Source organism: Taeniopygia guttata, chromosome 5, assembly GCF_048771995.1.
Source record: "Taeniopygia guttata chromosome 5, bTaeGut7.mat, whole genome shotgun sequence".
Classification (NCBI taxonomy): Eukaryota; Metazoa; Chordata; class Aves; order Passeriformes; family Estrildidae; genus Taeniopygia; species Taeniopygia guttata.
Genome location: NC_133030.1, coordinates 397847 through 414400, shown reverse-complemented (window position 1 = coordinate 414400; position 16554 = coordinate 397847). Strand labels below are relative to the sequence as shown.

General features: G+C 38.7%; 1 protein-coding gene across 1 annotated transcript; it reads right to left on the bottom strand.

Annotated features, from left to right (window-relative positions):
- Positions 1-6979: 6979 nt before the first annotated feature.
- Positions 6980-8538, bottom strand: FANCF (FA complementation group F). The gene has a single exon (XM_030273302.4). It carries the CDS (start codon positions 8397-8399, stop codon positions 7269-7271), a length of 1131 nt encoding a protein of 376 aa, XP_030129162.4. The 5' UTR covers positions 8400-8538; the 3' UTR covers positions 6980-7268.
- Positions 8539-16554: the final 8016 nt, after the last annotated feature.

Genomic DNA, 16554 nt, shown 5'->3' with positions numbered 1-16554 from the left:
GCTGAAGGAAAAAACTTGATCCCACACATGGGTTATTTTTCTGTAATTTTAAGACGGGGAAAAATTCTTTTAGCTTTCATGTTTCTTTTTATCTATTATTTTTAATTGCTGTTGGAGAGAAATTTAAAAATTAACATAAGAGCAAATTAACATTTGTGAGCACAGCAAGCCATTCTCTTTAGCTTCTGAGAACCCAAATACTTTTCAAGATGTCTCTTTTGTTAATACATACACTGTTTTAAAATAAGATTTCTGATTCAGCTAATCCATTTCTTAGGCCAACTACATGGGATGTAGTGTGGCATTTTTCCTCACTTCCTATACCTTCCAAAAGGAGCAAGAATTCGTCAACTTGTCGTCATCATACTCAGTGATGGAGAAATAATACACTGTCATTTCTTCCAATTTATACTGCAAAAGTCAAGCTATATTTCTATAAATCATTATCTTGATTTGATATTGCTTATAATTTGTTGAGTCTTCTCAAAAAGCAAAAACCGTGATAATGCAGTTATGGCACGTGATATAGCTTTGCAAAGTAGATGTAAAAAGGACTGAACAAAGTTCATGGCAAAAGGCATTTGCAATCCATGAGTTCAAAGAATTTAGATCAGCAAATCAGTTAAATGGCAGTGAAACAAAAACACATGCAAGTGTTTAGAGCTTGTGCTACAGTGCAGTGCACACATACCCAGAGAAGAGGGCCAGTTCACTGAAGCATTACAAATCAAAATGCAATCACTTTCTTGTGCTTAAAGTGCTCAACGAGGAACTGAAAGGTTAATGAGCAAGGCGGCTTTAATTGCTTTTTTCTAAATACCTGGCCCATAAAATAAACATACCTGCCTTTAAAAGCTCTATATTCCAAAATTTCTGTAGTAAACATTCTCTGTTGGAATTTTCTATTAATGAAATTGGACTATAAATAGGGATATAATATCTTTAATACATTGCAGTCACCATACTCTTTTCAAATATCCTGAGTTTGCTAGAGGCTATAATGACAACAGTGAAATATCTTAGATACCACTGGGAGCAATTTGTCAGTGCTGTGCACAGGGTCCAGTATTTTCCAATAGGAATTAGTAGCAAGTGCATGCTCACCACTACCTGAAAGTTACTCTGGTAATTCCAGATTCAACCTTATGTCCAGTGACTAGCAGAGTGTGTGTGTACATATGTTTGGATAATGCACCTTCTTAAATTGCTCCTCTTAGTCCTTTGCAATTTATTTCATGTTTCCAAAAGTCTTGAACTGGCAGTGTCAGCAACACTTTTTTTGACATCACTGAACACAGAAAAGAATTATTTAAGTAATTTTTGCCCTTCTCAATTGAAAAGGAATAAAAATTTTCATATGTAGAAAGCCATAGGACAAAGAGAAAATCTTAGAGGGCTTGACATAGATGCAAGGTGTGAAGATGAGAATTTTATGTTACTAGAATTAGCAACACAGGAAAGGATTGCAAGTAAGCAATGAAAACCACAAAAGGTGTTGACAAATTATTCCATTAACTTGACAATCTTATTACAGAAAGCAAAATCTTTCTTTTAACCGTTTCAAGTTTTTATTTCCTGCTACTGGATCTTGTTTGTGCTTCTTGGGTTAAATGATAATTTGATGTACTGTTTGCAGGTGGAGGGGTTGTCTCCTAACTGAATTTTGACTCATTTAAAAATAAGGGAAAGTTCTTGGCTACTTCAACAATACAAAGAAATCCCTTCCATTGCATCTTAGAAATTATTTTCTGCATTATGGTCATCCTACTGTTCTCTTGATGCATATTATCTTTGAAGTTGAACAGGATTTTGTACACATTTATGAAGAATAAGAGGGAAGGTGTTTTTGCTGCATTAGGGAGAAAGCAAACCTCTCCAAAAAAAAAAAAAACCAAAACACTGGCAAATTGGACGTGAATTCAGTGCTTTAACTAATTTGAAGCAAATAAGTGATGGGTCAGATTATTTCACTGGTATAATTAAAAAATGCCACCATCTCACTCAAAAGTTTGTAGAAGACCTAGACATTAATTAAATTATGACATTTGCTTGCATATCACTTCCAATGCCTGAAGATCCCTGCATAGCTGAGAAGACCCTTTGTTTCCTATATATTCTTTATATTTTTGCCCTAAATCAAAAGGCTGAACAATGCAAATTACAAAATACATGAAGTCAGTGACTTTCACCTCAACATTAAGAATGATGAGTCTGTGAGAGACAACAGTACACAATTTTTTGTCAATAGCACAATGATTTAAAAGCCTTTTCTCCAGGGCATGGCATCTTTTCCTAGCTGAAAGGGCAAGCTTAGGCTATTGCAATGTTAAGCAGCTGATGAATGACCTTGTTGTCACACTTGTTTTTAGGGATTGATCATGTCCAATTAATTCCTAGAAGAAATCAATTGTTCTTACCTAGCTCATTTACATTAATGAGAAAATATTAATGACTCCACAGTCTATAAGTATTGAAAAGAGAGGCTGCATTCCCATTTCAGCCTAGTGGTCTTTAAAGAGAATTAATTATCTCCTCCTGTGAGAGCAAAGCAAATATAATTTTTTTTCTCAGTTATTCAGCATTAAAACCAAGTATTTATCTAGATATTTAACTGAAAATTTAATCATCTAGCAAATAGTCTTGCATTGCTGTCTTATTTTTATGGATGTAATATTTATTATGCATGATAGAAAGCACATGATAATTTTCCTCCATTGCTAACTTTATTTTGAACTATGCACAGGAACTCAAGACCACAATTATGATTTCCTGTTCTGAGTCCAACATGCCATAAGAAGAACAATGATACAAATGTGCAGGTAAAAGCAGTACATATTTCATTACTGGAAATTATCCTTAGGAAAACATTCAAACAATCTTGGTGGTGGGATTTAAAACTCACAACAATTGCCAAAAATCTAAATAGTGCTTTATCAAATGCTGGGATTAGTGTGTTTGTGAGCTACATGCTATGAAAAGCCCATGTCTGAGCAATCATCCTGAACATTCCTCCCGAAGGAAGAAATACAATAGGAAGGTGCAGCTCAAGACAAGATTCACAATTTGATTGCTACATTTTCTGTTCAGTGCATACTGCTATGATTTCTGGTAAAACGTACTGGTTAAGTGTTACAGTAAATTGATCACATAATACTATGGAATTTATCATGTAATAGAAAAGGAATTTAAGAGCTGCATACCTAATATGATTAAGAAAATGGGCTTGTGGATAGAGACAGAGGATATGGTTTATATTATTACCTGATCCTAGACTACATTAAAGAGCCAGTAAAATTAGAATTGCAAGGACAAAATAAAGGTTTAATAGGAATTTTCAGTTGGAAACTTCTGACTGGCTAACTTCTGACAACCATGGGTGTTTACTCCCTGCATCTCCTCTACTTCTAGAAATGACCCTTGAGCTTGGATCCTCACATTGGATCAGAAGTCCAAGCATATCTGTGTAGAGAGGCTCTGCTGCCACCCTCTGTGATACCTGAGACAAATCAAAATACTAACTGTAAATAAAATGCCAACCACTCTAAAGATCTAAGGACACAGATATCTAGTTGTGAAAGAACTGACATAGTGGAAAATTATTTGCATATAATTGAATATTTTAAATAATATCAGTAACTCTAAGGTACTGGCACACAAGGAATTAAAGGATAAATTAAATTGTCTTTGTAGGCTACCTTTGAAAAACTAACACAGAGAATGAACCTTAACTATGTGTTTATCTAGTCTAGTTCATTTTTTTATCCTAGAACTTTTAAAAAGAAGTACATAGGGGAGAACAAACAGGCAAATTTTTCCAGGTTGTCTAGCATCCCTTAATCTGAAATTCAGTAAGGCGCATAACTGATTAATAAAGAAGGATGTGTTTGATTAACTCCTCACGAGACAGACACAATACTGAGAGCAAAATGCCAGTGAGAAGGACTTATATTAATTATTACCTGATAATGGCTAGTTTTCCAGACCACACTTGTGATAATTCAAATCTATTTTATACCAGGGCAGGTATAATGCTGTTTCTTTGGTCTCACCTCTGTGAGACCAGCCCCTATTTAAATAAACAGCTTCCTACCCTATACAACATTTCTCATTCACTACTTTAATATTTATTGCCAGTTAAACCACTGATCAATGTGGTCATTTGGGCATACAGAGGATGAGTGCTTTAGAAGAACAGCCAACATCAAATCAAAACTCTTCTGATTTTTTTAATCACAAAATTACCAAGCTAATGCTGTCTCCAGCAGTAGCAAAGCCATTCAGTTCTGGTGAAGGGGAAATCCACCCTTCCTCAGTGGGTCTTCAAAAGTGAGCAGTCTTCCACCTTTTCTCCTCACCTTTTCCACTTGCACTTTATTTATTTTTCTGCGATTCTGCCCAACAAATAAGTAAGCTTCTCAAGTACAAGGTGCCTATGCTACTACTGTTTGTTTGATTCTGAATGGCAATGATGTAGCACCTTTGCCGGCACTCTGCAATGGGTTATTCATCCAAACTGCTCACCAGGAATAAAATTTAGCTTTAAACCTTCTGTTTGTCAGAAACAGCAGAACTAAAATTAGCCATAGAACTTTAACTCTCTAGTTAAACAGTATCTGAAAATGTTACTTCCATGTGATTAATTATTAGACTAATTAGATTAGTCTGCCTTCATGACCTAATAAATATTCTATTACACATGAGAAGGAAAAAAAAATTCATCCTTCATGCTCACTGAAAAGAACATTAGACCCTTATTCACCTATTTGGGAAAGGGCTGGGGGAAAGAAACCTTGTGTGCAAAAAAAAATTCATGCTACTGCATTGTGACAATCATGCTTGCGTATTCACCTGAATAGTACCAATTTGCTAATATTGTTTCATAAATGAACAATTTGTTCTACATCATTTATCTTTATTCTAGTACCTGCGTACGTACTGCAAAATACTAGAATATTTAATTTGCTTTCTTCTAGATCTTATTTAGTACAAGGGAACAGACACTTCACAAGAAAAATAAGAAAAAAGTCAACTTTGTTTCCAGACATCTCCTAGTATGTCATTTGTGGAGTTACAGTTCTGTTTGTCAAGGGGTAAGTTGTTTTTTTTTTCTTTTTTGGGAAAAAAAAAGAAACATCAATAGTAGGAAAATGTCTTAGCTGTTAACTGGGCAAGTAAGATCCTCCTGATTCATTCTACAATCCTTACCAATCTTCTAAAACACAAGCATAGCAGTTTCTTCAATCATCATTTGATAAATAGCAGAGATCTGCTTCTCCTTATTAAGGGGAAAAAAAAAGAAAAATGAGGAAGGTGATTGTGGAAGAGGCCTCAGCCTGTCATTTACAGTGTCTTGCTTCCCATGATAGTTGAGATTGTCAAGTGTTTGCACACATTAGCTGCAAATACATAAAAGGAGGAGGTTCCTTTCCTGTTTATACTTTTATTAAAAATGGAGTTCCAGAAAAAATTCATTATTTGCACAGCTACCTGGAGAACTCAACAAGCATGCTGAAATAATAGGGAATACGGACCAGTGTGTTTGTTCAATGAATACCATATGGATTTTGGAATTTGGTAATCAGAGATCTGGCCTCTCTTTATAATGTATTTGGGACAGATTGGAATATTTTTTGTGTAATTGCTATAACCAGGTGCTTTTGTCTCACTGCAGTTAAACTACCTTTTTACTATCCCTGTTTCTGTAAGGAAGACAGAATTGGAAATCATTATATAGGGTTTACACTGGCCTATCTCTTGCCTGTTCATGCCCATGATTATTTCTTTACTTTTTTAATAAAATCGCTGATGGGCCTATTACTTCCTAGCTATGCCAGTAAAAGATTCTGTAGTTGCACTTAGTTATTAAAAGGTGTAATAAACATTACTTGAAAGAAAGACATATGTCTTCATGAACTGAATTTTATAACACAAAGCTTATCAAAAGGAAGACTTGAAATACTGAAAGAAGAAACTCCCTACAAGGATCTGATTTCTTCTTGAAATAGTTAAAAGAATTTATAGTGAACAATATGAGAATAATTAGGAAACATATCTAACCTGACAAGCAAAACTAAGACTTAACTCTCACTGAAATTTGTCCCAGAGATTCAGATACCTGGGAACAGTAGGATTTAATTGTTGAAGTTTGGTTTGATACTATAACATTTGCAAGGTTATTGCAATATTTGTTAATCACCCTTAAAGTATATCTGGGGAGAAGCAAATAACTTTGTCTAGCATCTTTGGGTATATTGTTCACCAGAAACCTCTGATAGCAGAAAGCATTCTAACAGACAAAAAAATCCTATGCCTGTTAAAAGCGTTAAGTGCAAGCTCAAGTGCAGAGTTTCCACACCAAATGCCAAAACTACATAACACAGGGAACTGTGGCTAGACAACATAAATTCAAACTTCATGCTTTACACTTCTAAGCAGTTTTAAACACTGACAGATTTCAGACAGATTTTTAGAGAGATTTCTTTTTTATTTTATTTTTTTTTTTGATACCACAGAAATACTGACTCAGTCAGGAGGTCCACTGACATTGGTGTCTTTATAGACTGACTGCAATTTCCAGAAAGGGCAACAACTCCACTTAAGACACAGCAAAACAACTGCCACAGTTGTAGTTTTAGAATATGTTCATGCACAGATCTCCTTAACTTGCCTCACTGTAACATAGCAAGGAATGCAAAGAAAAGTTGTACTTTCGACAGATTAGTAGGATGTCCTTCTAACTACGTAAAGGGTGTTACCCCTAAGTATCTCTTCTGTTTTAGAATAGGTGAAGAGTAAGTACTTATTTATGTCTGCAATTACTTCCATACAAGTTTACATAGGCATAATTTATTTCCTGTGATAAACAATATTCAATTCTTGCACCAATTACTTCCATTTCAAAAACCACAAGATTCTTCTCACATGACCACCATGACCAGATCAGAACTGTAGTATTTTCTAAATAGAAAATTACTCCATATTTGAAGCAGAATGGATTTTCCTCATTTTATTAGATAATTAATCAGCAAGTACTGAAAAGGAAGGAATTTTCTGTGTTAACCAGAAATGACAGCACAATCACAAGAAAACACCAGACCACCCTGGAAGACTTCAGAACCTGATGCAGTCAGAATCATTGTGACCAGCAGTTACAATAACATTTGGTTTTCAACGAAGTGAGGAGTGGATGTCTTGCCTTTCACATCAAATAGAGTTAACCAGATTTATTTGATTTTATTAAGTTTTCACGTTGCTTTTGTGTTCACGCATTAGTAGCCTACTTCCATCAGTAAGTCAGTCCACACACTTAGGCCACGGACTTTGAAGTCTCCATCTCGTGTCCTCAGGAGCTCCAGAGCAGCTTGGGTCTGTTCTCTGAGCAGTGCAGGTCCCTGACAGAGGCAGATGAAGCGCTCCCTTAATTCCTCCCAGGACAATTCAGCTTTGTCAAGGCAACTTTTAACCCACCGTCCCTGCAAGGGGTCATAGACCAAGCGGCTTCCCCAGCTGGTTAAAAGGTCTAGATAAGGTCTGCTTAACTGGGAATAGTGCCCAGCTAGGAAGGCAAGCTGGGAAGACGGGAGGCACAGGCAGAAGGCAGAAAATCGTTCCTGGTTGCCCAGCAGCCAGGAAAGCAGGAGCCCGGCGGCGCATCCATCTCCTGCAGCACCGGCTTGGTACCCGCCTTGGCTGCTGCTCGCAGCCCGATCTGCGTCCCCGGTCTGCTCGGTGTCACATCCCTGCGCCAGCAGCGCCAGCGCCGCCGCCACCACGCCGCAGGCTCGGGGCTGGGGCAGCTGCTCCAGAGCACCGCGCAGCCAGCACTCCGCAGCCTCGGCCCGCAGCCGGCCCGGCAGCAGCTGTGCCTCGGCTTCCTGCCCTTCCTCCCGCAGCCGGCCCGGCAGCAGCTGTGCCTCAGCGCCCTGCCCTTCCTCCCGCAGCCGGCCCAGCAGCAGCCGTGCCTCGGCCTGCAGCTGCCCCTGCGGCCCGGGGCCCGACGCCAGCAGGCAGGCCGCGGCCTTGCGGCGGGCCAGCAGCGGCAGGCCGCCGGGATCGCGGCCGCTCCCCCCGGCGGGAGGCTGCAGGAGGCTGCGGAGCAGGCAGCGGCAGGCGGCGGGCGGCAGAGCGCGGTTCTCCAGCAGCGCCAGCCCCAGGAGCTGCGGGCAGCGGCCCAGCGCGGGGAAGCCGAGCACGGGGAGCGGCTGAGAGCGCCGCAGCCGCCGCCCCAGGGCCTCCCGGAGCTGCGGGCGGGCACGGAAGCGGTGGTGGAGGTGCTGGAAGTAGCGGGCCCACTCTAGAGCCCTGTCCAGGGTGAGGCAGTCCCAGTGCCGCACCTGGGCGGAGCGGGACACGGCCAGGAGCGCCGGCAGCTGCTCCACCTGCCTCAGCACGGCGTCCATGGCCCGGGCTGCCCGCGGGGGACGGCGCTGTGCCTCACGTCAGGCGGGCGGGTCGGGCTCTGTGAGGGACTTCCGCCCATCACCCACCGGCAGCGGGAAATTCAGCCGAATTGAAACGAGAAAAACAACTGACCACCACTTTTTTTTTTTTCCTTTTCCCCTTTTTTTTTTTTTTCTTTTTTTTTCTTTTTTCTTTATTATATCGTGTCGCCGAAAACCACCCAAAGGACGCGAGGTGAGCCGAGCCAAACAGGACTATCACTTCCCGCGACCGGCCGCTCTGTTTATGCTGAGAGGTATAGAACGGTATGTACCATAGTATTCCTAATCGTCCCCTAAAAAATGAGCCTCTTCAGGAGCAAAACTGCCCCTGCCCCACCTTTGGGGGTGCTTCTCAATTTCGGTGATAGCTCAGGCCCTGGAAGGCACCGTGCCCAAGCTCAGCAAGGAGCTGCCCATCGCTACCCAGGGCTCAGGGTTCTGCCAGGGGCTGGGCTCACCCTTCTGCCCACCAATTAATGCTTTATAGCTGATTAGCGATTCCCCATTAGTGAATCCTCTACTTCCACCTCTCTGCTACGTGGCAAGCAAGTTAGGCATGGCTTGATACAGCCTGTGTTGGAGTGACTGTTCTCAGATGCTTGCCTAATGTTCACTGCCTCAAGGACTTCCACTCAGCTGGTTACAGGTTCTTTCCCTCCATCCTCATCTCCTTGACGGAGCTACGTCCAGTGTTCCCTCGGAATGTGGAAGTGAGCAAGCTGGTCTGGCTTCTGGCAGCTTCCTCAGATGTGCCCCTGCTCCTCAGGGTTGCAGCAGTGGCATCCAGGTGCTGGAGCTGGGAGGTTTGGGAGCTGCTGGATACGTCTCTGGAAGTGTGCCAGCCCTGTGGCACAATCCTAGCCACTGGAACACGTCTGGAGAGGGCAGAGTGGCGTGGTGCCTACCTGGTGAGTGGTGCCTTTGACTGGGCTGGGCTGCAGCAATGCCCAGCAGAGGAGGGTGGACACCCTTCTCACCCAGCCTGCCAGAACTTGGCCCTGTGTCCACTCCTGGGGACAGCACTGCCAACCTGCCCAAGCAAATCCTTTCGCTTTCTGAAAGGCACAAGTGAGACCTGACACAGTAAGTGAGGTTTGACTGGAATTTACTGCAGAAATCAGCGATAGAAACCAAACTATAATACTGTGAGCTGCAATACTGTAGGGCAAACCATAATGCTCTTTGAAAGAGCATTATGCATCCTCATGCAGAATGTATGTTCTCTTCCATACATCCTAGTGCTGCAAATAGTTTCCTCCAAGCTTGTTATTAAGCAAATTGCATTTTTGGGTGATGAAGTGTGCAAGGACTCTTGGTAGCTTAGATAGTAAGAGACACAGCACTTGAAGCTCTGACTTCAAAGTAACCTGGATGAAAGACAAGAAAGATTACAACAACTTGCTTGTACTGCTTTCTTTTCCACTAAGAAAAATTAAAATATGTGGACGGAGCCACTGAATCCATTAGAATTCTGTGTCTCACTAGGAATGTGCTGAGACATTGTCTTATATCCACAGCTCTTTGTCCTAAAAGTAATGTCAAAGCTGTTGGTGACAAGCTCCTCTAATTCATATCATGCTTTGAAAATAAAAGACAGAATTAAAAAATTGTAAGTAAGTTTAGATGCCAGGCTACCTTCTCTAGACCCTCTTGTAGACTGCCCTAGATGGTAGCTTAGTAAAAATTTTCTTAAGTGCACTCATTAAAACAGATCTCTCATCTGAATTATTATCATGTTTTCTTATTTCAGTCCTATTTTCTTATTTCCTATTTTTCTTATTTCTTACTTTAAAAAAACATGAAGCTGTAGGCTTGATGCTCTAGGTCATCTTAGGTTAAGGGCCTAATACAGGCATTGGAGTGAAATTCTATGGCCCTTGTTTGTGAGCTCATAAAAACCCCTCTATGCATATGAATATAATGTATCTTAAGGTATCATTCTAAAATATATGGTTTTCCCCTGAAAAATCTCTTTTAAGTTAGCTATTAGAGAAAAATCTCTCTGTTAGCTATTAAACATAAAACTGGCTACAATACCTCTCATCTGGCAATTGTCAATGATGGAATTGCTATTGTAATTAATAACTTCATACTTAGCTATCATCTGCCTTACCTCTATATTCCAGTGCATATTATAAAATAATATACAATGAAGAGAAGAAGGAGCATGCAAAATTTTCAGTTACATGCAGCTGAGTGCAGCACTTTGGGATGTTACTTTGTGTTTTACTTAAATGAAAAAGTGACAGAAACTTAGAGTGGTTGGAATATAATTCAAGATTGTATATATGGTATGTAATATGCAATACATATATTCACATGTATTTATAGGCCTCTGGTTTAGTACTGCACGTCTTGAATGAAGGGTTGTGGCACAGAGGAAGAAAACTGTTTCAGTGAATTCCCTGTTTTATTTTGGTAGGGATGTTTTTGGAGGTGCATGGGCTCCATGTTATAAAGAATAAAAGATATTTCCCTTTGCATCAGACAACTTTTCACAAGATATCTTCCACATTACTGTTCTTTTTCTTTACTGGATAAAGCATATGGGTTTATATCGTATGAATGTCTCTGTATGTCTCATTTGAAAGAAATCAATCATATTTGCAGCACCAGAAAGCTAACAAAAACAGGTTGTGAAAATCTAAGTTGTCTGGAAAAACCACTGTTATCAGGAATACTTTTGTATGGGAAGAGAGATGGCCTGTGTGTCCTAGTGAGTCTCTGACTGAAAAATTAAATTTTCATTTTACTAAAACTGAATATTTCAGCATTTCTTTAACTTAGGGTGAAAGTTCTAAATTAAAAGTGTTCATCAAAAGGGCACAGTTTGACATCTATAATAAAATGGTTAATGCAAAAAGATCTTTCTGTATTTCTAGGTATTGCAGCTGCATTTGGAGTCTCCTGTCATGATTCGGATGCATATAATGAAAAAATAGAGCCTAATCTGAAGAAGCAGCAGAGTTTTGCATTTCAAGGAACGGAAAAAGAAACAAGGTGTCAGTGAGATGGGTATGATTCTGTTGCACTACAATATCCTATAAAATCCAAAATTCTTTCTCTACACTCACCATTAAAGGAACTCTTTTTCTTCTCTGAAGTTTGTGTTATTATTTGAGACCCTGCCCATTCTCAGAATGCATTTTAGGATCTTCCACTGCAAGAGTGGGATCTGTTTATCAGTTGTTTGATCAGATGGCGGTGGTACCACATAGCAATCAAATTAAATTGAAAAATGTGATATTTTTTCTTACAGGTGAATTATTTGCATATGAATTTGAGAGCTAGTACTCTCTTTACTATGACCAGTCTTACATCTAGCTAAGTAATATCTTGCATAGCCATAGGGTTCTTTCTTAGTAATCAGCACTATTACTAAACATCAAAATTTCTCTATCAACTCATACTAAGGGTGTTGCTACGTGATAGTATTGCTGAGTTGTATAGGTATGGTTTAAAAGTACCTGTACAGGACTGAGTTAGTTTTCTATCTGAGGAACACAGTAGGATAGTTGGGAAATACTTGGGAAGAAAGTACTGAGAGACTGAGGAGGTGAGGTAGAGAGTTAGTATTGGGGAAAGGAATAAGAAAAGTTCATGTTAGGATGTCAGCTACAGTAAGAGCACAGAGATGGGGCAGAGAGAATGGTGAGTGGATTTTCAGATAGCACTGTGTGCAGTGTGCTTTCCTGCTTGATTACTTTTTTAAAAAGAACCCAAGAGTTTTTTTCTAGGCTTCACATAGGTCTTGGTTGTTTGATATCAACCTACTTCCTCTACTAATGATGCTTGTCTTTCATGCTGTTTTTTGGGGTGTTTGGATGTGTATTTCATGTTATGTAAACTATAGAGTCTCTATATTTTTACCTAACAAGAAGTGAAACTCACAATGATACCTTAAAGAAAATCATACAGAAGAATTTTCACTTCATTACGGAGTCTGAAAAAATAACCTTTGTAATGTCTCATTTAAAAGCAAATAAGAAAATACAAGACAGAACAGCCTATGTTAAATGATAGGCTAGAGCCCAGATTTACCATCACAACATATTGGATTGTTCAGATGTCTGCTGTATGTGTGATAGTAGGTGTGATAGTGTGAACAGGCGTGACCAGTGTTTCTCATGCTGTAGGTTTTGTTTCTGTTTTGTTGTTTGCTTTGGTTTTCCCCAAAAAAGTCTAAAGTCTATTTTGTAATTTTTAAAATTTAATCTCTAAAATGAGCATTAAAATAAGAGTTTTGAGGATGTTCATCTATGGCTGTGTTCAGCTACAGTAAATGTTCCTCCATTACAGCTTTTGATTGATAACATACATGGCAAAGAAAGTTGGTGAGGAAGTAAGAGATACAAAGGTCTGAGAAGTCATTTTCACAGCTCCCTGAAAACAAGCCCACTTTTCAGTGGGGCACTGCAAAGCAGTTTCACAAGTCTTGCATTTAATATGAATTACTGTGCTGTTTTATCTAAGCTGAGAAGTCAAGTAAAAGATGAAGCTTTATGGAACTAGTGAGTTTCTTCACTCTGGTTACAGAGCCAGTAAAATTCACCCTGGCAGGAAATACCAGTTTTGAAGCAAAATTGATCAAGGTAGCCAGAAGTCTGGATTTCATTGCTATATTTTCCTTCCTCACAGAAGTAATGTTGGCTATAAAATGGTTATACTATTTCTCCTGAACAGAAATGCAGGACATTGTTTACTCATTCTAACTGGCATTATAAAACTCAAAAATTATCTTTCCTTAGATAAGGGGGTGTTATTAATACATTGAGAGAGATATGTATAATCATCTTCTATATTTCTGGCACTAATATTCACTTTCTAACTGCAAGGAGATTTGTTTTGCTGCCTCAAATTGTGTGTTAGGCACAAGTTTGCCATACTTACATGTAGTGAAGACTTTAAACTTGTGACCTATTCTTGTAGAATTTCTTTCTATTTCTGCAACAAACTGTGGAAAACTGAGGTTAATAGTCAAGCCCCTACCTGGAAAACTATCTTACCCCTTCCATATCTTCTGATGATTTATTTTTTTGTGTGTCAATGTAATCTCTCAGTATCTCAAAAAGGGACAAGGCTGTTTTGGGCTGTTGGTATGAGAACAGATCAAATTGTATAATAAAGGTGTTGAACCTACTAATTTGTACATCAGCATGAGCCTCAGATTGTACAAAAGGTGTATCTGTCATCAGGGGGATTTCCCCTGAGACCTCTAAGCATGCTTGTAGTGTGTCATTCTATTAGTAGCAATGCCCATTTGTGATGAGTTAGGCTATTTTAGCAACTGGTGTCAACAGCCAAGTTTTGAAATGCACTAGAGTGAAAATTGATTAAATGTAAGTATGTTGAAAGAATGCTATATATAGCATGTCACTGAGATAACCTGAAAACATCACTCTAATTTGCCTATGTCTGGCTATACCAAAACTGGTGTTTTTTTGTATAAAAAGTCCAATTTTGCAGTCAAAATTATGTCTAATTTTGATATTATGAGTCAGAACCATACTAGCAAAACTACTAAGCTAGGGGTATAGCTCTTCAATATCATAGACATAAACAAAAGTATAATTGGGTAGCAAATGAAATCCTCTTTTCTATGTGGATAATCAATTAGAAGTGAAGTTAGTGCAGACATTCAAAGTTCCCTTGCAGCACATAAGCCTTGTTAAATGATCACGTATGCACTCCAAAAACCAGTTGCATCTGTATGTGTGTATTAGCTACAAGTAGTTTTGCCTGAGCTTGAGTTAATGCATTTTTAATTTATATTTGCTGTAGGATGAGAGCATGCATTAATGTTGCTCAGCTGGTGAATGGTAAAGTATTGAGCTGTGTGCTTTGGTCACTTGCCTTTGTGATGCCCTTTAGAGAGATTTAATTTGCTGCCTGTTGTGGTGGTGGGCTTGATAGGTCACAGCATGTACTGATTCGTTTGCCTACATGCCTTCTTTTCCTTTAAACCAAGAACACTCTTATCTATTTATCTTAGGCATTTTTCTTATAGAATCAGGTGCACAAATTCATCCATTCTTCCAGCTTGAACCCAAGCCTCCTTTTTGGGTACCTGTTAAGAACTCTCTTACAGAGCTATCTGTTTTAGAGATCATCTTATCAGAATCCTCTGAAAATACTACTCCATAAAACTTGAGTCATAAAGGCTGGCACGGCTAAAGGTTTGGAATTTTGATATGTAATACTTTAGTACTTGTATAAAGTGAAGCATACTTGGGCTAAGCTTAGTCTTACATCACAGATTTAGTATTGAATGACAATGTCTTTGTGAGAGTATTGGGAGAAAAAATATGAATGTTTAAGAATAACAACTAGAGATTCTTTCCTACTTGTAGATTCTGCATGACACTTAAATTGCTGTCATGCACAAGTGTTCAGGGAGATCTCATAAACACGTTTTCATATCATATTTGGTTCTTTGCAATATTGACTTTTATTGCCTTAATATCCTGAAAACATCTCAAAATTGTCAGATACCACTTCTTTGCTGCTCTATACAGTGTCTTTACAAATAATATGTCTGTATTCAGAGAGAGCTACTCTAAAACACATGTATGCACATGCTTGGTAGACATTTATTTTTTTTTGAGTGTTAAGGCTTTTACGTATCTGTTGTTTCCATTTTCATGTCTCCAAAGCTTTTATGTGAATTTTTCCAGCACATTTCTCATTATTCTCTCAGCTTTTACTCTACTGAATGGCTGTGGCTTCCAGACATATAACCTGAAAAGTCCTGGGAGAATTTACATAAAGACAATAAAACCAAGGAAATGGAAACCACAGAATGTATACGTAATTATTTTCAGTCTTTGCTAAGAAGTTCATTGGTTAATATTTACAAACGAATCTGATTTTCCATTTTAACATCCTTTTCACTGTGAAGCAAATGTGGGGGAGTGGGATGGTAAGACACATTCTTCAGGTGAGGAGGAACTTATATGTGAATCTCATTAAGGTTAAAAGATTTTACTTTTCTCTGTCCTAGCATATCAAGAAGAACATCCCATTAAAAAAAGAACATAAATGTGTGAATCAAGCAAATATTAATGCAAAGCTTTGAAGGGATTTTTCTTCCTGTTTAAGAAAATTGTAAGGGTTTTTTTTATTTGATGGTTTATTTATGTAAACACACACAAAGAAATATTGAATTCTGTTACCTACACTCATATTGTCCTCTAAAAGCAGATCATTAAAACTGATATAGCCACTTCTAGGATCAATAGTTCAGTAAAACAATTTTGGTTTCTATTGAGAGCTGCTTGCTAATAGCAAGTTGTGTACCTGGCTCAAAAATGCCTCTAGCAGTTAAAGGTTTTTTCCTAACTCCAGAGTTTTTAAATTAATGGTGTTCTTTAAGAGGTTTTTGTCCCCTTTCTTACTGAAAACAAAGGTACTTAATGAGTAAAAAGGCCCAGGACCCAAAATGTTTTGTGGTGTTGCAGTTTCTATAGCAGTCAGGTTGGTGTGTTTCATGGCAATTGCATATTATTTTGGCTTACTTGATTGAAGCTTTTGTGTATATCCAAAAAGCATGACAATAGAGGTAACATATATAGTAGGATATGCTAGTTCATAGCTGGTCTTGAAATGTTGCTATTAGCTTTCCAATTAACAGTGTTCACTTGGACTTGCAGAAAACACTAACAATGGGCTACAAAAAAGGCAACAGAGATGAGATCTAGCACAAAGGAGATTTGCATAGAACTAAAAGCCAGCAAAAGAAAATTCTTGTGCAGTTTGTACCTGTGGGGTACAACCTGTGGGGATAGGGTGATGGGTGAAGATGAATTCCAGAACTAAAGGAAAATTCTAAAAGAAAAGTCTGATTTAGTAAAGGGGTTTTTTTTTTCTTTTTTTTTTTTGGGGGGGGAGGGGGAGGGGGTTGGTGGGTTTTGGGTTTTTGGTAAAAAAAAGTAGCAGTAGCTCAGTGTTAAACCTGGAAATAATAAAATGCATATTAATTCAATTTTTTATAACAAAAACAGAAAAAACACTACTCTTAGTAGAAAGTACTGATGAAAGTATCCTCGTATTTCTTGGTATTACAATAACATTTTGTATTTTGAGAAAAATATATTGGTAACTTCATCAAGGAATA

Excerpts from the sequence above, each read along its gene's own strand:
- FANCF (XM_030273302.4), bottom strand. The coding sequence starts at position 8,399 with ATGGACGCCGTGCTGAGGCAGGTGGAGCAGCTGCCGGCGCTCCTGGCC.